The sequence below is a fragment of the Berghia stephanieae genome, chromosome 12, assembly GCF_034508935.2.
Source record: "Berghia stephanieae isolate SIO BIC M18660-M18661 chromosome 12, UCSD_Bste_1.3, whole genome shotgun sequence".
In the NCBI taxonomy this organism is placed as follows: Eukaryota; Metazoa; Mollusca; class Gastropoda; order Nudibranchia; family Aeolidiidae; genus Berghia; species Berghia stephanieae.
In genome coordinates, this window is record NC_088371.1 from 7234312 (window position 1) to 7260253 (window position 25942).

General features: G+C 40.8%; 1 protein-coding gene across 4 annotated transcripts in view; it reads left to right on the forward strand.

Moving 5' to 3' along the window:
• Positions 1-22458, forward strand: part of LOC144958258 (uncharacterized) — a 59910-nt gene extending 37452 nt beyond the window's left edge. For 2 of the 4 annotated variants that reach the window (XM_078890100.1, XM_078890103.1), the window contains 3 exons: positions 4391-4627; positions 15830-15892; positions 19825-22458. In XM_078890100.1, the coding sequence (XP_078746226.1) occupies positions 4391-4627; positions 15830-15892; positions 19825-21279 (1755 nt within the window). In that variant the 3' untranslated portion in view covers positions 21280-22458. The other 2 variants (XM_078890101.1, XR_013642387.1) reach the window with 2 other exon arrangements.
• The last annotated feature ends 3484 nt before the right edge of the window (positions 22459-25942 follow it).

Sequence of the window (25942 nt, forward strand, 5' to 3'; positions counted from 1 at the left end):
TGTTATAAATAGGCATGGGGTAAAAAGTAACCCCGGGTAAACTACGGATATAGTCCCTGTTAGGGTTGAGTGAGTTAACCAGACTATCAACATAGTTTTGTGTGTTGTTTCGTTATATTTCCGGATGGTAATGTTGTGACCTTCTTAGCAAAACGCATGCTATCTATAGCGCTATACCCACTAACAGTTCTCAAAGCGCTTTACAAGGGGTCCCAAGCCAATAGCATCAATTAACATGTAAAACGGTAGACTTGACGCCTTTTAGGCGATATTACATTTTTTTCCGGACAGAGACAACGCTGTTTACGACCGGGTAGGTACTCCTTTTACACCTGAGTACGGTGAGAGAATGTGAGTAAAGAGCATTTTCCCAGGACTCAACTATGCGCTCCCATTCAGAGCGGGACTTGAACTCAGGACCTTCCGATCCGAAGGCGAATGTCAAACCACTAGACCACATAGTCGCACAGTTAGAATCAGTTCTTTAGAAGGCTTTTTATCTGACAAAAAACCTTGTTCAAATCGGGAAATTGGCTCAAAATGTAGGGCCAAAGAGTGGTTGAAGTATATATATACAGTTATTAACATAGGTGGGGAACGAAGTGGCTGAGTGGTTAAGGCAATGCACTGTGACCCGCTTCAGGCACTGTTGGGAGAGAGAGAGAGAGAGAGAGAGAGAGAGAGAGAGAGAGAGAGGGAGAGAGAGAGAGATAGATGGATAGATAGATAGATAGATAGATAGATAGATAGATAGATAGATAGATAGATAGAGAGGTAGATAGATAGATAGATAGATAGATAGAGAGGTAGATAGATAGATAGATAGATAGATAGATAGAGAGGTAGATAGATAGATAGATAGATAGAGAGAGAGAGAGAGAGAGAGAGAGAGAGAGAGAGAGAGAGAGGACAGCGAGCGGTCGCACAACCGACTGAACTATCCGGCCAGGCGAAGGGTTTCGTGTCAATTGGATCCTGAGTTTGGCATGAGACCCCGTGACTTTTTATTCTCTGTTTTCATCTGGCACTTCTCCATACCCTATTTTTTTTCTCTCATCATTATTGAAAAATCCCGTATTTAAATATTCTATGTCCAGAAAACTCGTCCTTCAGATATCTTTTATTCAAAATGACCTTCATCTCGGCAAAATCTCTCAAACTTGAAATCTCGCGAAATCCCAGATTTGAGAGGGTTTTTAGTTATTTATTTACTTTGTTTTGTTTTGTTTTTATTTTGTTTTTGTTTTTTGTTTTTTGTTTGGTATTTTGTTTGTTTGTTTTTTGTTTTGTTTTTTTTGTTTTGTTTTAAAATTATCTTTAATTTAGTTTTTTTTTTCTATGATGAGGGTCATTTAAATTGATCAATATTTGAAGGACGAGTTTTCTGACCAAATTTTTTAAATACGTGTGTTTACTGAGTTTGACAGTTTTGTCGTACTCTACAATAAAAAAAAAAAAAAACATGTTTTTAAATTTGGCCAGAAAACTTGTCCTCCAAATATCGATCGATATTTGAAGGACGAGTTTTCTGACCAAATTTTGCAATATGGGTTTTTGCGGAGTACGGCAGAGTGAACTGGTAAAAGGCTTCAGCAAACAAACTTATGGACGTGGCATTTACTGTAATTAACCCCTAATTCGTTCACTTCTTCTCTGTTGTTTGACGAAACCAAACACATTTAATGATGGAGGGACGTGAGAGGGGCAAAGAGGGGCGGGGGGAGGGAACATGAAACACCTTATCAGACCCGCCATGTGTTTCGTCGTGACTCTCTGATCAGACCGCAATCCCACCTTCGGAAACCTTTTACAGGAACAAAAAGGAAATGTCAACAATGGTTGCTTAGCAACCTGCTTTTGTTTTGCTAGCATTGTGTTTCCTTCGTGAAACTGCGTTTCTTTATCTGTGTTTGGGGTCATTTTTTTCTGGTTTTCGTTTCGTTTTGTTTTGTTTTGTTTTGTTTTTTTACCAATTTTCTTTGGGCCACCGAGCACTAATCAAAAGATCGATACCATTTGTACTGGTTTCCATATCGATTATTATTATCGTTTTATCGACGTTTCTTTCACCTCCAATACAAAAGATCGGGTGACCTGTTTGGGTAGTAACATGAGTATTCAGTTCATTTAACCACCGGGCTGGTCTGGCTGCTGTTTTGTATCATTTATAATTTATTCCTCATCACATCTAATCGGCCATCGCCATACATCTATTGTTAATGGAGTATTTGCCTGATTAAGGAGCATGCCTTGGTCACGTGGGCATTGATTATAATATGTATACTGGTGACTGGTTTGTTTTTCTTCTTTGTCTTTTATTTCTTTTGGGGGGGGGGGGCGAGGGGGGAGGGGGGGGGGCTTGGTTTTCTTCTTTCTTTCAACTTTCTCTTTTTGTCTGCCCCCCCCCCCCCAACACCACTCTCTCTCCTCCCTCTTTCTCTCTCCCTCTTTCTCTCTTTCTAACCCCCCCCCCCCCACCACCCTTTCTCTCTCTCTCTCTCCTCTCTCTCTCTCTCTCTCTCTCTCTCTCTCTCTCTCTCTTTCTTTCTTTCTTTCTTTCTTACATTCTCGCTATTCCCCCTCTCTCTCTCTCTCTCTCTCTCTCTCTCTCTCTCTCTCTCTCTCTCTCTCTCTCTCTCTCTCTCTCTCTCTCTCTTTTTTTTTTTTTTTTCCCCCATCTTAAGTCATACTGACGGTGAATCCAGGTCACCAGATATATGCAGAAGCAAAATTGTTTCAGTGGGACTGAAAATAATCGGTTTTCCCCATAAATAATGTGAGACTCTTTTGACGATTTCACGGGTAGTAACGGGTTCTAAACTATCGGAACAATGGCGGGCGCCATTATTTCCAGCACCTTATGAAATACTTCTCCGACGAGCATAAAAGTGTATCCAGAGGAGAAAATCATTATAAATCTGATCATGTTTTGACTTTTATACATTCTGATCAGATGGCATATGAAAAAGTACGAGCCATCATGAAGAATCACAAGTACTGATTTTCTTTGTTCGGAACCAAGCTGCTGGTTGCTGGGCGGATGTGAATTAAGACTATTCAATCCTATTGTGTTAAAAAATTACCCACTCGTTCGGCACATAGTTGAGGCCTTGGAAAAGACTCTTTACTCACATTCTCTTACCGTACTCAGGTGTAAAATGAGTACCTGGCGTTAACATCGTTGTCTTTGTCCGAAAAAAATTGCAATGTCGCCTAACAGGCGTCATGTCTCGTTCTACATGTTAAGTGTTGCTGTTGGCTATGGACCCATTGTAAAGCGCTTTGAGCACGTTTAGTGGATATTGCTCTATATAAAAGCTCAACTCAACTCTGGAAAAAAAAAACGTACTTAAAAAGTTGTCTCCAAAACTCGTCTTTCACATCGATTTCAATGACTCTCATCTTGGCAAAACCTTTCAAACCTGGGACCTTGCGAAGTCTTCCGTAAAGTCCCAGGTTTGAGAGTTCTTGTCAAAATGAGGGTCATTTAAAGCGATTGACATTTGTAGGACGGGTTTTCTGGCCACATTTTTAAATACGAGTTTTTCCATAGTACGGCAGTTTACTGATTAATGACAAAACACAGCCCTTGACAGACTGAGTATTCATTCGTTCATACAAAACCCTTTACAGACTTGATATTCATTCGTTCTTACAAAACCCTTTACAGACTGGGTATTCATTCGTTCATACAAAACCCTTTACAGACTGGGTATTCATTCGTTCATACAAAACCCTTTACAGACTGGGTTTTCATTCGTTCTTACAAAACACTTTACAGACTGGGTGTTCATTCGTTCTTACAAAACCAATTTCTTTTCATACATTTCTATATAAAAGTGTTTTGTTGTTACTTTAGACAAGGGAGAAAAGAGCAATTATTCTAAACGTATTTTTTTTTTGTTTTTTTGTTTTTTTTTTTTGGTGTATTTTTTTTAAAGTTTATTTTGTTTTGCTTTGTTTTGCTTTTGTTTATATTCACTGGTGGGGAAATAAAGGCTATTACGAACAGGCATTCACCTATTTTAATGATTTTACGAGTGTTTTGTGGAAATTAACATAGATCGAGATGAATCTTTGGAGCCATCAATGATTAAACCGGTGTGGTAATGAAGTCTGTCGGTGCGCACAAACGAATCTGGCAATAGAGTGACCAGATAGTGATTCAGCCTCCACGTTTCCTATTCAGGACTTCTCTGGTTTGCCTCGTGCCTTTCTGTCATCTACTTTTCCTTCTAGCACCGGTTTTTGGATGGTGTGGTGTCTCTGAACGTGTCCATAATAGTTGTTTTCTCATTTTATCTTTAAAAATGAAAAAAAAATGATATAAGGTAAGGTAAGATAAGACAAGAGGAATCAACTAACTTGTTCTCCTTCTGTTGCTCTTCAGGGTTCCGGCATCGATAACGATGGCATCGACAACAACGACAACAACAGCAGAAACAACAATAACAACAATAACAATCACAACAACAACAACAAACAGAGACCCGGGAAAATCGAAAGGACTGACACCGGTTTTGGTAGCGTGGACATTTCTCAATACACAAACAAAAAGGATGATGATGATTACAGGAGCCCAACGCCTCCACCGACGCTCTCCGAAAACAGCAACAGACGAAAGAAGGTAGGAAGACTCGACTTTCCCTCGTCATCATCATCATCATCTTCTTCATCATCACCTTCTTCCTTAACATCATCATCAACTACAGATATGAGAACAATGAATAAATCTAACAAATCATCAGCATCTGTCTGTAATAACAAACCATCACCGTTGTCGTCATCATCGTTTTCATCTTTTTCATCGTTTTCGTCGTCCCTGTTATCGTCATCACCATCGTCGTCTAATACAAACAACAAAACCCAAACAAACACATTCGAAAGACGAACTTGTTTTTATCCAAATAATAACCGTAAAATATTCGACAGCGAAAACAGCACACCTTGCACAAACTCTCGTGGAAAATCGACAAACAAGTGTCGTCCAAAGTCTTCAGCCCACGCACCACAACGCACCACAAAAACTGGAACGAAACCCCTACCGCGGCAACCGGAACTCAATGTACAAAATCCAAAACAAGAGTTAAGTAAAAACAAGAACAAAAAACACCGAAACAATACAAGCTTAGTGCTAGAAGATGTTGAAAACATGCAGGAAACAAGTTTTATCGAACTGCCTGAAACGACAAACAAGTCGCATAGAGGAAATTTAATAAAGTCCCCGTTACAAAGACAAAGAGCGATGTTAGATGCAGATAAACCAGCTCTCTTGGAATCTGAACTGAGTTTCTCTAAGAAAAATCATTACACCTGGAAAGAGGATTCCAGCGACTCTGGTTCTTCAGCATCGCATCAAGTCTTTGTGGAAATTCACAGAGAAGACGTGGCGGGTATGAATTATCAACATCCTCTGGCATCCATTTTAAATGAGGACCAAATCCCTGAGGAAGATCAAGAATCCTTGGCGTCTGATAGGGCTGAAAAACAGATTGTCTTGGTGAAAGAGGCAACTAAGGAAACGGATGATTTTAGTGAAGTAGCCGACGGCGATGATGAAACTGCAAAGCAAGATGATTTACCGGTAAATGATGACGAGGCAGAAGTATCAGCAGACACAGGTCAGACAAGGGAAGATAACTCAGAGAAGACGTGGTGCAAAACTACTACTTCTACAGGAAACACACAATCCGAAATCGATACTACCATAAAGTCGTCGTCAGCTTGTGAAGCGAATTTTTCAGAAATTCAAGCAAATCAATTTGAAAGTAAGCAAGAAAACACTGGGACGAGTCTGGAAGACTCCACGGAAGGTGCGTCAGATCAAACATTTCTCACAAGGGTTGTTAACAAAACTACACTGACAACTGACAAGACTGTGCAAGACAAAATGACAAATGACAATAATTTGACAATGTCTGGTCTGAAATCCCAATCTGAAGTCTCGTTTGGAACTTCTTCTTTTTCGGGAAATTTCACAACTAATTCCAGCGATCAATGCAATTTGCCGGGGTCTGCTGATGCTGCTTATCCAATCCTCAAGGTGTTAAAACCGGGGTATCGGGAAATTCCCTCCATCAGGGCAGTCAGCAAAAAACACCGAACGTACATTTGTCTGCCGAGGTCGAAATCGGAAGGGCATTTGTTGGACGGGGTTGTTTTGTCTCGCGGAAACTCGGAGGACGAAAAAGTGAGTTGTAAGTCGGTGGAGAGGTTGAACTCATTCGATTGTGAAGATGATAAAAGTTGTGTAGGTGGTGGTGGTGGTGGTGGTCGTGGTGGTCGTGGTGATAATAGTGAAGACAAAACAGACCCCGAGACGAAGACGATTAAAGCTGAGGAAAAGCAGACATTTTCAGATCAAGATGACATTTTAACAGAGACCGATATACAATCTCTGACAAGGTCATGGACAAACGTGACGTCACATCCGCCTAGGAGGAAAAGCCACCCAGTCCATAATATGGGATGGGATGTCGGGAACGATGGAGGAAAAGGGAAATCCGAAGACACCGGCCTTGAACTTAGCCTGGCTCAGAAGGTCATTTTGAGACGAAAGGTCATCCAGTCTTTGAATGATTCGGAGAAGATGGATTCCAAAGACACTTGAACTGTGAACTATGGGAAATAAAGCTACAATGATCTTGGTCAGTTATTGGGAGGGAAACAATGAGTGTAAAAATTTCCTCCGTCGTCTTTGAATAGGAAATCACATTTGCACGTCTCTCTCTCTCTCTCTCTCTCTCTCTCTCTCTCTCTCTCTCTCTCTCTCTCCCTTTCCCTCTCCTTCACTTTCTCCTCCTCTCCCTCACTTTCTCTCTCTCACTCTCCACTCTCTCTCTCTCTCTCTCTCTCTCTCTCTCTCTCTCTCTCTCTCTCTCTCTCTCTCTCTCTCTCTCTCTCTCTCTCTCTCTCTTCTCTTCTCTTCTCCTCTCTTCTCTTCTCTCTCCAAATGCATATGCCTGAACCCACGTTTTCCTACCTACAGGTCTGATAACCCAACATATTTCAATTAAAATAATCCTCTCAAATCAACGCAAAATATTATCCAAAAATAAAAACAAAAAACAAACAAACAAACAGAAACAAAAACAAAAACAAAAACAGCCCATCATCGCATTTACTTATCAAACCTGCTTATAATACTGTCATATGAAACTTGAAAGTAAAATAATTTGTTCTTAAGATTTCGACATCTGACCGCTATTACCATTAAAGACCCCAGTGATAAAAACACGTAAGTCCCATTTTCATGATTTTTAGCTCATCAATGACAAACTTAAAGCACAATCACCCCAGTTCACACTCACCAATTTTGTCCATGATAAACACAATCTAAGTCCCTTATCTCAATACAACAATTCTATTTTTTGTTTAACATTTACCATGGCGTGTACACTTTACGTGTTGCTGTTGGTCTTGGGCCCCTTGTAAATCGCTTTCAGCACGTTTAGTGGATATTGCGCTATATAAAAGCTCGTTTTTTGGTGTGCTTTTTTTTTTTAATAGCCTTATCCAAATTTTAACCTCCATTGCTTTTCAAATATAACTTCCTGTGACGTAAGTACTTTGAGCACCACGCTCTTCTATTGTATCTTGGACAACATGGGTGATTCCTGTTGACATCAGATATATACCGGAGGAGGGGGGGGGGGGGAGAAGAGAGAAAGAGAGAGAAATATCTTCTTATATTCAATTGCTAAGACCTTACGAATGTCAACCCCTTGTCCAATCCATTGCCCCCCCCCCCCCCCCCCCCCCCCCCCTCTTTTCTCCTTTCCACCCACCCGTCCACTATTGCACATTTTCATCCGTATTTATGATCACCATTTCATTGACAATAAGATTGTAAATACTCAATTCATTCTTCTCGTCACAACTTTTTTATAATTGGAATTTTCTTCTCCACCATGTTGGAGAATAGAAGGGGGCGAAGTGGCCGAGTGGTTAAGGCATTGCACTGTGACCCGGAAGGTCCCGGGTTCGAACCCCCACTTCAGGCACTTTCGTTTTTTTTTTCTCGGGCAAGATTATTAACGTCCTATTTATTCACTGTGACAACATGGGTGATTCGTGTTGACATCAGACATATTGTTTGATGAATTAACTATATTCCTGCGTGGAATGCCTAGGTGACGATATCTAATGATGTTGTGGCCGGAGGGCACAGCGGAAGTACGGCCTTTTTCTTCCAACCCTAAAGGTACCGAGTTCAACTACCCGCCTGGTTGTGTGGCCTTGAGCAAGTCACCTCGCCCTCGCTCACTTTGCGGCGCTGCACTGCGGCTGACACCTGGGGTATTCCACTCTTCCCTTGGAATAGACCCTAAAGACAAATTGCCACTTGGGGATGAATAAAGGGAATTTTATCTTATTTTAATTTTATTATTATTTATAATTACAACAATTCGACTATCTCTGATTGGGGATGAATAAAGGGAATTTTATCTTATTTTAATTTTATTATTATTTATAATTACAACAAGTCGACTATCTCTGAGTGTTTTGAATTTCTCACGTCTCTGTTGGTTGTATCGTAAGGAACGGGGTGATTTTCCTGTCGTTGGTGAGGAGAGGGTTAATGTGTTGTTTACTGTTGGTTGTACCGTAAGGAATGAGGTGATTTTCCTGTAGTTGGTGAGTTGAGGGTTAATGTTGTTTACTGTTGGTTGTATCGTAAGGAATTGGGTGATTTCCTGTCGTTGGTGAGGAGAGGGTTAATGTTGTTTACTGTTGGTTGTATCGTAAGGAATTGGGTGATTTCTTGTCGTTGGTGAGGAAAGGGTTAATGTTGTTTACTGTTGGTTGTATCGTAAGGAATGGGGTGATTTTCCTGTCGTTGGTGAGGAGAGGGTTAATGTGTTGTTTACAGTTGGTTGTACCGTAAGGAATGAGGTGATTTTCCTGTAATTGGTGGGTAGAGGGTTAATGTTGTTTACTGTTGGTTGTATCGTAAGGAATGGGGTGATTTTCCTGTCGTTGGTGAGTAGAGGGTTAATGTGTTGTTTACTATTGGTTGTACCGTAAGGAATGAGGTGATTTTCCTGTAGTTGGTGAGTAGAGGGTTAATGTTGTTTACTGTTGGTTGTATCGTAAGGAATGGGGTGATTTTCTTGTCGTTGGTGAGTAGAGGGTTAATGTGTTGTTTACTGTTGGTTGCACCGTAAGGATGAGGTGATTTTCCTGTAGTTGGTGAGTAGAGGGTTAATGTGTTGTTTACTGTTGGTTGTACGGTAAGGAATGGGGTGATTTTCCTGTCGTTGGTGAGTAGAGGGTTAATGTGTTGTTTACTGTTGGTTGTACCGTAAGGAATGGGGTGATTTTCCTGTAGTTGGTGAGTAGAGGGTTAATGTTGTTTACTGTTGGTTGTATCGTAAGGAATGAGGTGAATTCCCTGTCGGTGGTGAGAAGAGGGTTAATGTTGTTTACTGTTGGTTGTATGTAAGGAATGAGGTGAATTCCATGTCGTTGGTGAGGAGAGGGTTAATGTTTTGTTTACTCTCCCAGTTTTCTCAGTTAATAAAATAAATAAATAAAATAGTTTATTTCCTTTGTACTTATATTATGTTCATTACTTGTGTGCATGTGTTAGTGTGTTTGTGTGTGTGTGTGTGTTAGTGTGTGTGTGTTTGTGCGGCTACCTGGTCTTGTGGTATGACACTCGCCTACTGATCGGAAAGTCCTGGGTTCGAGTCCCGCCCTGAGAGGCGTATAGTTGAGTCCTTGAAAAGGGGATTTTACTCACTTCCTTGCACTCAGGTGTAAAAATGAGTACACGGCAACTACCAGCGTTGTCTCTGTCCCGAAAAAAAATGCAATATCGCCTAATAGGCGTAATTGTCTCGTCCTAAATGTTAAGTGTTGCTGTCGGCTAAGGACTCTTACAAAGCGCATTGAGCACGCTTAATGGATATAATGTTCTATATAAATGCACTAGTATTTTTTTATGTGTATGTGTTCGTGTGTGTCTGAGTGTATGTGTGCGCGCTAAGATTCGAACACGGGATCTAGAAGCCAAAAGCAAATGGCATACCACTTGACTCAATACCACACACACACACACACACACACACGCGCGCGCGCACGCACACACACACACACACGCACACACACACATACACAATCACTCAAAGCTCTTGCCTGTAAAACCAAAACTGTGAAATTCGACTTATGACCTTTTGTCATCAAACAACCCGTGTCTAATAATTAATGTGTAAGCGTCCAATGTTGTCCCCAGAATTTACGGTTCAGAAATTCTGACGTGCTCTAGAAAAAAAAAATCCATATTTTAAAATTTGGCCAGAAAACTTGTCCTTCAAATACCGATCGATTTAAATGACCTTCATCTTAGCAACAAAATAAAACCAACAAAACAACAAAACAAAAACAAACTCTCAAACCTGGGACTTCGAGCGAAGTCCCCGGTTTGAGAGTTGGTTGGGTTTTGTTTGTTTTTTGTTTGTTTTTTTTTGGCCAAAATGTGGTCATCATTTAAATCGATCGATATTTGATGGACGAGTTTTCTGGCCAAATTTTAAAATATGGGTTTTTTTTCTAGAGTACAGCAGTAATTTTGTTGACAATTCACCGATTGTCGAGGATGGGGCCGTGTTCGATGAACTCAAATCTCATTAAATTTTCACACGTGTAATTTGGAGAATGGTATGCTTAATCAGTTCACTGCCGTAAAGTCCACTGTGTGGGGTTCCTGGCCTCCCATAGTGGGCATGGAGTACTGCGGGGCGGTCCTTGGCAAGCTTAAGGACCACGGTCCTACGGTCCCTGGGAAATGAAAACCGCAAGGACCGGTCCTAGGACCGGCGGTCCTTTTCGACATTGAACATTCCTGAGAGACTGTTGGAAGTTCGAACCGTTTTGACCTTTGAGACCGTGGGATCGTTCATTCTTGAACCGTTAAAGACCGCTACACGATGAAAACCGTGGTCTACAGGAGTAAAAACACGGAGTAGTCACACTCATTTCAAATTGTAATCTAATTAGAGAAGAGGGGTGATGCCTTCTTTATTTGCTCACCGTACTTCATTGTTACTTCGATAATTTAATAAAATTTGAAATTTATCCCCATTAACGGAGATAATGGCATCTCCCAAGGCGTTGATCGAGTTGTTCGTGGCGTTGATACACACACGCAACTCCTACCCCCCTCCCCCCCCCCCCCCCCACACACACACACATTAGAGGGCAGCGAGCATTGAAGAGTAAGAGAGAGACGTGAAGTTATAATAAGAGGGGGTGGATGCGGTAATAAGTTAATAAGTAATAAGTGGGGTCCATGGTGACTTTTCGCCAGATCTAACAAACCCGGCTACCCATTCACTGCTGAGTAGACAGGGATTCAGAAAAAACTCGACTGCACCCGGGATCGATCTCTGGCCCTTTGCATATAAAGAGAGTGCTCTATCAACTGAGCTATCGGGGTCCCCAAATATTCTATTGGACTTTTTAAAATACAGACGTAAAAACTGGGTTTTTTGGAAGGAAGAAACTAATGAAACTCATATTATTTGATTAGTTAAAACACCAAACGAAATTTTAATATTATTGTATTATTTTAAATGACAACAATGCGATAGAAAGGAGTGGTGACAAGAGATGGACAAAAGAAAACAAAAAATCGGACTTGCTACTTGCTAGGTTCGACACACACACACACACACACACAAACACACACACACAAACACACACATCTTTAGTATTCACATGCATTTCAAACAATAACCCATTAGAAAGAGGGGTCATGCCTTCATCATAGATCATTGTCATTGCGATCATTATGGTGTAGTAAATTTTGAAATTTACCCCGTATAATGGAATCGTCCAAGGCGTGCGCCTCCTGTTCCCCCCATCTCACACACGAAAGGGCGGTTTGCGGAGTGGAGGGAGGTGGTCGTCTGCCTCTATGGTCGTCTGTGTCGTTTAGTGTATGGCAAAGGGGGGTGGGTGCGATTAATTAAGTGGGATGGGTGGTGATTGGTGGAAGATAGGCAACCGAGGCAACGAATCGCTGGGGAAGTAGTAGGCTATGGCGCGAGACCGTTGAAAGGTGATAAGAAGTGAGGACCGCCGCCGGTCTTCCCCTATGGGACCGGTCCCCGGTTCACAGCTAAAAGACCGTGGGACCAGTCCTTGGACCGGTCCTCAGCGCGGCACTAGCATGGAGACACTTACTGTGTCTTCTATCCCCTTATATCTGTCTTCCAACTCACTCTCTGTCTTTGTCTTGGAATGAGATTACTTGGTTTTGTCCTGGCCATGGCCGGATACTTTAGCTGAGAGGGAAACAGTTTTGGGAGATGATATTTTTTCCCTTGTAAATCATCTGTCTGTTATGCATTGTATTATGTTTTCTTTATATTATATACGATTTGTAAAACATTTGAGTGTATTCCTCTTAGTGGGGACCTGTGCTTGTGTCTTGATGAGCCTTTTAGTGATCTCAAACTAAGTACTTTGATAGTGTGCTCTTGGAATCTACCCCTGTTTCTTATTTGAACTAATTCCCCTTTGTCTTACCTTTTCTTGGGTGCTTTAATTGTAATTCTAGAACTTTTTACCATCCCATTTTCTTCCTTTTTACTGGCTGATATGACATTAATGTGTTGCAAGTGCCGTAAAACCCTTAAAGACAAAACAAACTGCCGTAAAGTCCTTCATTCAGAGCCTTTAGGCCCTAAGAGACGGAGTTTATCCCGATTTCTATAGCGTGAAACCCGACATTAGTAATAAGTGCTTGCTACGTTATCCTATCGCAAAGTACCTACTTTCCGCCAGATCTAACAGACCGAGCTACCCAACCACTGCTGGATGTGGACAGGGGAGGCGGGGGAGGGGTCAGAAAAAATAAATCTCGACTGCACCCGGGATCGATCTCGGTCCCTTTGCGTGTGAAGCGAATGTTCTACCAACTGAGCTATTGGGACCCCCCAGTTAACTACCCTACTCCGGGGGGGGGGGGGGGGGGGGGCAAACTAACGTATAGTTAAAAATCTGGTCAGAAAACCTTTAGATATCAATCCATTTCAATGACCCTCATCTTGGAAAAAACTCTCAAACCTGGGACTTTTTTTTTTAATTTCGCGACATCCCAGGTTTGAGAGTTTTTGTAAAGATGAGGGTCTTTTAATTCGATCGCTATAATTTTAAGGACGAGTTTTCAGTTTTCTAGCCAAACTTTTAAGATCCGATTTTTTAATAGTACGACAGTGAACTTGTTAATTCTATGACGGCGGAGTTTGATTAAAGTCTAACCCCTGGGTGGGGATCCTGACCTCCCATAGCGGGCAGGGAAGTACATACTGTGTCTTCTATCCCCTTATATCTGTAATCCAACATCCTTTCTGTCTTTGTCTTGGAATGAGATTACTTGTTTTTTTTTTTTTACCTGGCCCTCGTCGGAGTCCTGGCTGCGAGGGAAACAGTCGAATGCATAGTTATTGTTTTGGGAGATGATATTTTTTCCTTGTAAATCATCTCTCTGTTATGTATTATTAAATATGTTATTTTTGGATGTATAATGTAGGCATTTGGGTGTATTCTTCTTTGTTGGATTTTGTACTTGTGTCCGGATGAGACTTATAGGTGATCTCAAACTAAATACATTGGTGGTGTGTTCTTGGAATCTACATCTGATCCCTATTTGTTCCCATTTCCCTTATGTCTTACTTTCTCTTGGGTGCTTTAATTGTAATTCTTTAATTGTAATTTTTACTATCCCATATTCTTCCTTTTTATTGGCGCTGATATAACCTAAATGTTTATGACAAACACGTGCGTTACCCGACCATGGAAAATTGACATTTTTTTTGTTTTTACGATAACTACTATGTTACTAGTGTGCATCTTGTGTGAGTGTGTCTATGTCAATATTGTATTGTTATAAATGTGTAACCAAATCACAAATTGCCACTTTTTTGGGGACAATAAAGATATATTATTATTATTATTATTATTATTATTATTATTATTATTCACATTTCATTTTCAATTTCTTTTAATGGAATAGATTCGCCCGACGTGCACTTATTTGCAGGTCTGATAACCCAAATCATTATGGGCTCATTGTTGGAATGGAAATACTCTCACACCGCGCTAAACATTGTCCATTACAACAATATTATGGAAACAGACCCATAATACGATTCAACAGTCGTGACGTCACTTCCTTCGTAATGAGGCATGGTAACTTAGTAACTGGCTCTAAACTATCGGAACAATCGCGGACGCCCTTATGAAATATTTCTCCGACGAGCATAAAAGCGTATCCAGAGGGAAAAAAAACATTATAAAATCTGATCATGTTTTGACTTTTACACATTCTTATCACAAGACATGTGAAAAGTTCTATCCAGCATAAAGAATAAAAAGTACCGATTTTCGTTGTTTAGAACCACGATGGCCGCCGTTGCTGGGCGACGTGACATCAGACTATTGAATCCAATTACTATTTTGTTCTTTTTTCGAAGCTGTTATTATTGTTCATGACTTCTTACAGCCCATAGTGTGTAGCATGTAGCTTAGTATCACATTGACTTATGGTGTAAGGGTGCGGCTATGTTGTCTTGTGGTATGATATTCGCTTTCAGATCGGAAGGTCCTGGGATCGAGCCTCGCTCGGCGCATAGTTGAGTCATTGAAAAAGGCTCTTTACTCACACACTCACCGATACTCAGGTGTGAAATGAGTACCTGGCCGTCAACAGTTTTGTTTCAGTCGGGAAAAAATTGTAATATATCGCCTAACAGGCGTCATGTCTCGTTCTACACGTTACGTGTTGCTGTTGGTCAGGGACCCTTTGTATTGCGCTTTGAGCACGTTTAGTGGATATTGCGCTAGTATATAAAAGCTCACCTTTCAATTATTTTTAGTGAATTTATTGGTATCTCTGGATGTGACACACTGTGTTAGTCAATATCGATTATATATCGATAAAAGACACATCGCTGACGCAGAAACCCGCCTACCTGGAATATTTCCTGCCTTTTAGCCTGAGCTTCACAAAAGATTTTATCGATTCATTGCATTTTTGTTTCCAATATTATATCGATCTTAACACTTTACTTACTCAACAGTTGCCAAGGGTGTTGTGTGTTTTTTTTTACCTTGTGTAGCCTTTAGGCTTTTGATATCGATTCGAGAAACGTTTGATGAAATCGGAAAGGAAAATAATGCTGTCGCCTTCATATTTTTGTTATTGTTGTTGTCGTTTCTTCTTCTTCTTCTTCTTCTTCTTCTTCTTCTTCTTCTTCTTCTTCTTCTTCTTCTTCTTCTTCTTCTTCTTCTTCTTCTTCTTTCTTCTTCTTCTTCTTCTACTTTTTCTTGTTCTTCTTCTTCTCCTTCTTTTTCTCCTCCTTTTCCTCCTCCTCCTCCTTCTTCTCTTTCTTCTTCTTCTTCTTCTTCTTCTTCTTCTTCTTCTTCTTCTTCTTCTTCTTCTTCTTCTTCTTCTTCTTCTTCTTCTTCTTCTCTTCTTCTTTTATTTGGTTTAAAACATTTTGTGTTTGTTTTTTTTTTTTTTTTTTTTTTGTGTGACTGAAATATCCACATCCAGATCCAGATAATCCATCCAAACCTACGGGCACATTTTTGGCAGTCTGATAACCGGACGCAATTATGGCATTTTGTTTTAATTAAACGTTGTTGTCATGTAATGGACAATATTTTGCGTTGATTTTATAGTATTTAATTTCTATTACAACAATGATATAAAAAAACAATTTGGGTTATCAGACCTGCAAATAACTACACGTTAATCCACACGATTTTAATCTCTTTCAAATGACCATCTTTCTCTTTGTTTTTTTTTTCTTCCCAGCACGACTATGAAGAAAAAACAACAGCAAGGGATGTAATCGTGGAAATGGACGAGACCAAAAATGTGAGTTGTTTACCTTTGCTTTATACTGTTACCAAGGATTACTATATTTGTCCTTGACTGTTACATTGTTTTTATTCCATTTATGTTATAAATAAATAAAATTCCCTTTATTTATCCCACAGGGGAAATTTGTCGCTAGGGTCTATTCCAAGGGAAGACTGGAATAACCCAGGTGTTAGCTGCAGTGCAGCGCCGCAAATTGAACTAGCGCGAGGTGACTTGCTCAAGGCCACACAACGTGGCGGCTGGTAGTCGACGAACTCGGTACCTTTCGGGCGGGTACGAAGCAAAGGCAGCAGCTTCTTATGGTTCACACTATTATGTTATGACGATCGACCCAATCAGCAAAGTCCGGTCCGCATTCGTGCACCGTCGCGAACCCGCCCGGTAGCATCGTCACAACACACCTTTCGACTAGATGCTCTGCCGTTTCGGGTTCTTGCCCACAGCGTGGACATAAAGGACAGGAAGTTAGACCCCACTGATGTAACGCACCGGCCGTTAGGCAGCTCCTCGACCGAAGCCGATTCGCAGCTACCCAGTGTCTCCTCTTACTGGTATCAAAGCCTGGCAACTTCTCACCAAGCTTAGAGGAGTGTAGGTCCCCGCCCCCACGAGGGATTGAATTCGTCCAAACCGACTTCCATCTCGTATGTGCAGCTCTGTCCGTAGTCAGGGATTCTGCGTACAAGGGTTGCCGGGACTTATTTCGGCTCGAAACGGGGGCACCGTTCATTATGCGCATGAGAGGGGTATCCCCATTCCCTCTCTCTTTGATCTTACTCAGCCAGTTTCTCGTAATGGTCTCCCTCCGGACATCGGGGGCTGGATCGCTGCCATCACCGGGCCCCATTCTCTAGGGGTTGTTGCTAGCGTTCCCGACACTATGTGCATCGACTTGCGAAGTTTTACATCCACCTTCTCAACGTTTCTGCTTCTACCCCACACTGGAGCGCAATACTCCGCGGTGGAATAGCATAGTGCCAGGGCGGATGTTCTCAGGAGCGCTTGGCTAGCGCCCCAAGTCGATCCCGCCAGCTTCCTCAGAAGACTATTCCGCTTCTCTATCTTCCGGGCAACCCCTTCGAGATGAACCCGATAGGTAAGGCTGCGGTCCAGCGTCACCCCTAGGTATTTTGGACGCGGCTCATATGGGAGTGGCTGGTCCCCGACTAGGACATTCAGTTTACGGGTGTGCCAACCACTGCATAAGTGAAATGCAGTGGCCACGGTTTTTGAAGTGTTCATCTTCAGGTACCACTTGTCAAAGTAGGATTTGAGTCTGGTGACGTCCTCGCTGAGTACGCTCTCGAGACGGGTCCACACTTTACTCTGAGTAACGAGTGCCCAGTCGTCTGCGTATCCCAGTGTTCGGCATATCGCTAATGTAAACGTTAAACAGCATTGGCGCAAGTACCGACCCCTGAGGGACCCCATTCTTCAATTTCCTAACTTTGCTCGTGACGTCTCCCAGCGCGACGTGGAATTGCCTTTCCCCTAAGATCGAAGAGAACAACTTCAAGGTCTTTTTGCACCTTATGATTTTTGCAAGTTTGAGCATTAACCCATCGCACCAGACCGTATCGTACGCCGCTGATAGGTCTATAAACACAGCACCTGTTTGCTGTTTTCTCTCGAACCCGTGCTCAATATGCTCTGTAAGGGCAATGACCTGCTCCGTGGTGCACCTCCCTTCCCTGAAGCCTGCCTGCTCAGGTGGCAGGGCAGCGTCTAGGACCGGCCCCCATCGGTTTAATAGAACACGCTCCAGCAATTTGTAAAGACAGCTCAGCAGCGATATGGGTCTGTAACTGTCTGCCTCCTTCGCCGGCTTCCCTGGCTTCAGGATGGCAACTATCTTCGCATGCTTCCACACTTGTGGAAGCTTTCCGTTTGCAAGGATGTCAGACATTGCCTCTGCTAGCCAGGCCCGTGCCCTGGGGCCCAGATGCGTCACCATATCGGGATATACACCATCTATCCCAGCTGCTTTGCCGTTCTTCACTTCGCTAATGGCTGCACCCACTTCTCGGGGACTGAACGGGGCCGTCCAGTCCGACTCCTCCGCAGGTAGCGAGTCCAAAATCGTACGGTACGCCTTGCGGACACCGCGCTCAAAAGCCTGATTAGGGACCCGCTTGCTACGGTTCTTAATATTCTTGGCAATTGTGTCTGCCTCGCATTCCGGTGCAGCCTTCGCGAAATTCCGATCTGGGTCCAATTTCTTTATCAAACGCCAAGCGTGGCGGCTGGAGTGTGTAAAGTCGAGACTTTCCACGGTCTCCTGCCACCGTTGCTTCCTTCCCTCTGCCAGAGACTGGAGTAGTCTATCGGCTGTGTCCTGGGACTGGGTCTGCTGGTACTCTCGGTACAGCTCTTCCGACTCTGCTGTCCAGCAAGGGGTGTAGAATTTCCGTTTGCCCCGTGGAATAGAGCGTTGAGCGCTCTTAACCAGTAGCCTACTAAATCTGGTTATATTCTTGGACTTGGGAGGAATGGCAGGGCAGACCTGCTCGATATAGGAACTGAATTCCTCCCAGTCAGCCTTCCTGAAATTCCATCTGCAAAGTGGGAGAGACTGCACCCTCGGTATTGTCACCCCAGCTGTGACAAGAACCGGCCTGTGCTGGCTATGCGGAAAGTCCCCGAGTACTGTCCGCTTCACCTGCAACGGTTCACCGTTCGCGCCTTTCGTTACGAGGGTGAGGTCTGGAGTATACTCCTTCTTATGGCGGGTACCCCGGAAGGTACCCTTGGCTGTAGGATCGTACACTAGGTGTAGATCATTACAGTCCATCCATGAGCGGAGTTGTCTTCCTGCCTCGTTGCAGTCTCGGTAGCCCCATTCGTGATGGTGGCTATTAAAGTCTCCCAGACAGATGGAAGGATGGCTGACCACCGGTACCGGTGGTGTAGTCCAAGTCGCTCTAGGTGGTTTGTAAATATTATGCAAACACAGTCCACCTACTTCCACGGAAATTCGGTTCACCCCATTGCTGTCCGTTACGCTCTCAATGACCCTTACCTTCGATGGGTCTTTAGCGTAAACGCTGACCCCTCCTTTGAGCCTCGAAGTGTCCTCGCGTTGGACCACCGTATAGCCTGGGATCTGGAATCGGGAAGATTGCGCGCCTGAATAAAGGTGGGTCTCCTGTAAAAGGAGGATATCAACGCAATGAACGGCCAGTAGCTTTGATAAAAGCTCAAAGGCTGTACCGCTGAGCCACGCTTCCCCGTTGAGATAAAGATAAAAGACAAATTGGTACAATTTAAACAAAACTATACTGACGAAAGAGTGAAAATGGAGAGGCTTCGTATGGGAACAAAACAGACAACGGACGTTTCGGGTACAAACCCTTCGTCAGCACAACAATACACAAATTAACGTGGAAAACAAATAAAATAAAATGCAAGATTAAATTAAATCTTGCATGTTATTTATGTATTGTTGTGCTGACAAGGGTTTGTACCCGAAACGTCCATGGTCTGTGCCGTTTTCAAACAAAATTATAATCCACTATGACCGAATCTTCGTGCCAAGTTTCAAAAGCCTGGCTGAAAAATAAACACTGGGGCATTTATATGGCGCGTTATCCACTAAACGTGCTCAAAGCGCCTTACAAGGGGTCCATAGTCAACAGCAATACTTAGCATGTAGGACGAAACATGCTTGCTGCCTGTTAGGCGATATTACATTTTTTTCCGGGCAAGGACAATGCTGTTAAAGGTCAAGTACTCATTTTACACCTGAGTAAGTGAGAGAATATGAGTTAAAGTTAAAGCCTTTTCCAAGTACTCAACTAAGCGCCGATCAGAGCGGGACTCGAACCCTAGACCTTCCGATCTGAAGTTAAATGTCATAACACTAGACCACTTAGTCGCACATGCAACGTTATTTTTTCATTTATTTATTTTTACACATTTCTATCAAGCAGAGAAACGGAGAGCTGCCCCCGGTTCGAAACAGCCCCCAAAACAAGCGGACACCCTCACCACTGGGAGGTAAGAACTCGCCATACACAGAGAAACGTACATCGACCTACACATCCAAGGAGACTGAAAGATCACTGAGTCGTCATTCCGTGCTGCCCCCTATCAACAACTCAAGTTCAAGGTCAGAGAAATACAGTGAGGAATACGTCAGCAAAGAACAGGCGGCTGTGGTGGCCGCTACAGCTGTCAGCTCGAAGAGGGAGGAGGAGGCTGTCAGCTCGAAGAGGGAGGAGGAGGCTGTCAGCTCGAAGAGGGAGGAGGAGGTGAAGAGGAGTGAGAAAAGTGATAGCAGGTATAGGGAAGAGAAGAATAGTATTGAAGAGAAGAAGAAATATGTAAGCGAAGAAAGCAGGGAAGATGTAAGAGGGGAGAAGGAGGATAGAAAGAGCGTGGAGAGAAGAGAGGAAAGGAAGGTAGAGAAGACGGTGGATAGAGAGAGTGTAGAAATGAAGGATGAGAAACGCGATGATAAACGGGTTGTGGCGTTTAGGGATGATAGAAGGAGCGTTGAAATGAAGGAGGAGAAGAGAGAGAATAAAAAGAAGAATGTGGATGAGAGAAATGATAGTAGGGAAGATAGACGAAGCGTGGATAGCAAGGAGGAGAGGAAGGAGGAAAAGAGGATTATAGCTGTGAGGAATGATAGTAGAGAGGATAGGCGAAGCGTAGAGAGGAAGGAGGAGAAACAAAAGGAGGATAGCAAGGAGGAGAGGAAGGAGGAAAAGAGGATAGTGGATGTGAGGAATGATAGTAGAGAGGACAGGCGAAGCGTAGAGAGGAAGGAAGAGAAACGAAGGGAGGATCGACGCGAGGATAACAAATATAGCGAGAGGTCGAGCAGGAAAGAGGAATCCAGGAACGAGAGGAAAGAGAGGAATCGGGAGGAAAAACGTAATGACTCTCGCAGCAAGGACAAGAGGGAGGAATCACGCGAGGAAAGTTCAAAGGTCAAGCAGAGGAAAGAGGAGGATCGACGTTACGATGAGAGGAAATCCGAATCTAGTGATTACATCCAATCCACAAAAGCGGCCGTTGTTGCATCCTCTCGAGACAGACAACGCGAATCCTCGCCATCCCCGGAATCTTCTCCCGTGCCTTCTCGTAAAAAATCGCCTCCAACGAGATCCAGCCCTAAAAAAGACCCGCCTCCTAAGAGGGCAAACAAGCGGGCACCGGCCAAAAAACGCGGAAGCCAACCGAGAAAAAACGACGGCGAAATGGAAGAAGAGATCAAACGACTGGACAAAATGGTGGACAACGATTTAAACAACATCATATCCGGTATTAGTCCCGGACCCGGTGCCCGAAACAAAGACAACAATGGTGGGCTGAAAAGTAAAGTCCTCGATCCCAGTTTTCAACGAGAAATCAACGACTTCTTGAATGACGTCTAAAGCACAGACCTGCCCAGTACTACGAAACATTCGTAGAAACATGAATTCTTGGCTCCAGCTATTACAGAGCTGCATAGGTCTCTTTGACTCAATAAATTTTGTTGATAAGGAAAGTTTAGCTCCTTAGGACCTATACTTAGGACTTTGGTGGATTTTTGGACCATGCTGAGAGTGAGAGCAAATTGTTTATTCCTAAATCTATTTAAAGTGAATTTTTCTCCCCCCCCCCCCCCCCCCCCCCTCCCCTTTGAAATACGAACTTTTGAAATTTCAAGTTATCAGCTCTGACAGGAGTCGGGGTGGCTGATAAAAGTGTGCAAAGTTTACAAAACGCAACAAATTATCCACACACTATTAAAACTTGAGCTTTTATATAGCGTAATATCCTCTAAACGTGCTCAAAGCGCTTTACAAAGGGTCCCTGACCAACAGCAACACGTAACATAAAAAGAACGAGACATGACGCTGGGTAGGCGATAATACATTTTTTTCCGACAGGGACAACGCTGTTAACGACCATGTACTCATTTTACACCTGGGTACCGTGAGGGAATGTGAGTATAAAGAGTCTTTTCAAAGGACTCAACTATGCGCCGAGCGAGGTTCGAACCCAGGACTGCACTGCGGCTGACGCATGGGTTATTCCAGTCTTCCCTTGGAATAGACTCTAGAGACAAAATTTCCCTTATGGGATGAATGAAGGGATTTTTTTTTCTTTTTTAATATAAGCTCGAGCTATTTGGGTATTTTTTTTCCAAGAAATTCTCGTTGTTCAATAAATATCGATTGATTAAAATAACCATCATCTTGGCAAAAACTCTCAAACCTAGGACTTCCGCGCAACCGTAGCCTTCATAAACTACTTCCGCGGAAGTCCTATGTTTGAGAGTTTTTTTTTTCCAAAAACAATTGTTATAATTTTTATCAATCGATATAATTTATTGAATAACGAGAAATTGTAAATACTTGTTTCCCCCCAAAGTGCTGCGTGCAGTAACATCGGATATTATTTCTGTCATCTGCATTTTTTGCCAAATTGGGACCTAAAATTTGCCAAAATTTGCCAAAAAAAAAAACCCCAAAATTTGCCAAGAAATTAAAATTTGCCAAAAAGACCAAAATTTGCCAAAAAATTTGCCGAGGAGAACTAAGCGTTTCAGTAAAAATTAACATGCGACACAGAAAAAAAAAAAAAAAAAAAAAAATATATATATATATATATATATATATATATATATATATATATATATATATATATATATATATATATATATATATATATATATATATAAGACAATTTATTACAATTAAGGAGGCTACATTTATTAATTTAATGAAATGACTGTGAATAGCGTTGTTACAAAGATTTTAAAGGATCATTATCCATAGAGAGTAGCTTCCCTTGGTTTGGGCCCAGACAAAGCTGCAACATTTCTCAAGTTTCGCACTTTTTTTTTCGTAATTTTGTTTTCGCTTCTTTTTATTCCCAAAATTTGCCGCGCGATTTGCCAATTTTCCCAAAATTTGCCAAAATTTGCGGATCGCCCTGATATTTGCGGCCGCAAAAAATGCAGATGACAGTTATTTGTCTCTTATCTCTATCAACGCCTGTTGTTATTATGCTGTTGACTATTACTAATATTATGATTATGATATACTTACCTATCACAACATTATATCCCTTTATATATACGGACCATGCTCTTGTTGCATCTTGTTATAAGATAAGTTTTTGATTATAAATCACTTTCACCATCATCATCATCATCATCATCATCATCATCATCATCATCATCACCATAATAATAATAACATAAATAATTTCAATATATATTATATATATATATATATATATATATATATAATATATATATATATATATATATATATATATATGCTCTTGTTGCCTGCCTATTGTTATAAAAATGTTTTTGATTATAATTCACTTTCACCATCATCATCATCATCATCATCATCATCATCATCATCATCATCATCATCATCATCATTATTGCCATTATTATGTATTCTGTCGTATTTATTATGATCACTAATAATAATAATAATAATAATAATAATAATAATAATAATAATAATAATAATAATAATAATAATAATAATAATAATTAATTATTATTATTATTATTATTATTATTATTATTATTATTATTATTATATTATTATTATTATTTATTATTATTATTATTATTATTATTATTATTATTATTATTATTATTATTATTATCATTACAATTTGTTTGCTTTGTTTTTTTTTATTGAATTTACTGCATTGATTCGCGAATTGGAAATTCTATGTTAATGTACGAGTTATAATAATTGTGGACATTGCCTAAAAATAAACATTTTGAACTTTAATTTTCTTCATATTTGAACAAAGACGTCACGTGCACTTTTCGGGTTTTCCCTTTGGCAACACAACACGATGAATGAAACACTACAGCTGACTGAGAGATTAGAGAATGACATTAATAAGGCCTATCATTGTTACAACCAGGTTGAAATATTTTTAAATAATCAATCCCGGATATATATATATATATATATATAATATATATATATATATATATATATATATATATATATATATATATATGTATATATATATATATATATATATATATATATATATATATATATATATAATATATTATATATATATATATATATATATATATATATATATATATATATATATATATATATTATATATATATATATATATATATATATATATATATATATATATTATATATATATATATATATATATATGAGTGTTGATGGGTACTTGTAGGTACGAAAGTGCTCGATAATGATGGTTAGAGCTAATATAAAATATAAATTATGCCAACTGAAGAATCGGACATTATGCCAACTGAAGACGTGGACGAAAGCCACAGAAACGTATGTCTTGGCCACATATAAGTAAGTGATACAATCTATATATATATATATATATATATATATATATATATATATATATATATATTATATTATATATATATATATATATATATATATATATATATATTATATATGTGTGTGTGTGTGTGTGTGTGTGTGTATGTGTGTGTATGTGTGCGCGCGCGCCTTGAGCATTATTGTATGGGATATTGGGCGCAATATAAATAAATTTCATTATTGTTGTTATTATTATATATATATTTGGCCAGAAAACTTTTTAATACGTGTTTATCCAGACTACGGCAGTTAACTGGCTTAAAATGACTAAATCTGACGTCATATGACAAAAGGTCACGACATATCGGTAATTGGGTCAAATCGTAGCCAACTGGGTGGGGTTCCTGACCCCCCATAGTGGCAGGGGGCGGGTACATACTGCGTCTTCTATCCCCTTATATCTGTTTTCCGACATGCTTTCTGTCCTTGTCTTGGGATGAGATTACTTGGTTTTGCCCTGGCCCTGGCCGGAGTCCTGGCTGGGAGGGAGACAGTCAAATGCATAGTTATTGTTTTGGGAGATATTTTTTTTCCTTGTAAATCATCTCTGTTATGTATTATTATATTTGTTATTTTGAATGTATAATGTAAGCATTTGAGTGAATTCCTCTTTGTTTGATGTTGTGCTTGTGTCGGGATGAGACTTGCATGTGATCTCAAACTAAGCACATTTGTGGTATGCTCTTGGAATCCTGGGTGGGGTTCCTGACCTCCCATAGTGGGAATACATACTATGTCTTCTATCCCCTTATATTTGTTTTCCAACATGCTTTCTGTCTTTGTCTTCGAATGAGATTACTTGGTTTTGTCCTGGTCCTGGCCGGAGTCCGAGCTGGGAGGTAACAGTCAAATGCATAGTTATTGTTCTGGGAGATGATATTTTTTTTCCTTGGAAATCATCTCTCTGCTATGTATTATTATATCTATTTTGAATTTTGAATGTATAATGTAAGCATTTGAGTGTATTCCTCTTTGTTGGATTTTGTGCTTGTGTCCTGATGAGACTTAAAGGTGATCTCAAACTAAATACATTGGTGGTATGCTCTTGGAATCTACATCTAATCCCTATTTGTTCCCAGTTCCCCTAAGCCTTACTTTTTCTTGGGTAATTTAATTGTAATTCTAGAACTTTTTACTATCCCATTTTCTTCCTTTTTACTGGCGCTGATAAAATCTAAATGTGTTGCAAGCGCCATAAAACCCTTTTAAAAAAAATTACTTGGTTTTGTCCTGGCCCTGGCCGGATACTCTGGCTGAGAGGAAAACAGTCAAATGTATAGTTATTGTTTTGGGAGATGATATTTTTTTCCTTGTAAATCATCTCTCTGTTATATATTGTTTTGAATGTACAATGTACGCATTTGAGTGTGTTCCTCTTAGTGGGATCTTGTGCTGGTGTATGGGTGAAACATGAAGATGATCTCAAACTAAGTACATTGATGGTGTGCTCTTGGAACTACATCTGTTCCATATTTGCACCATTCCCCTTTGTCTTACTTTTTTCCTCAAGTCCTTTTTATCGTACATCTAGAATCTTTTCACTATCCAATTTCCTTCCTTTTTACTGGTGCTGATATGACCTAAATGTGTCGCAAGCGCCGTAAAATCCTTAAAAACAAAAACAACTAGGCTCTTGGAATCTACATCTGATCCCTATTTGTTCCCAGTTCCCCTTTGTCTTA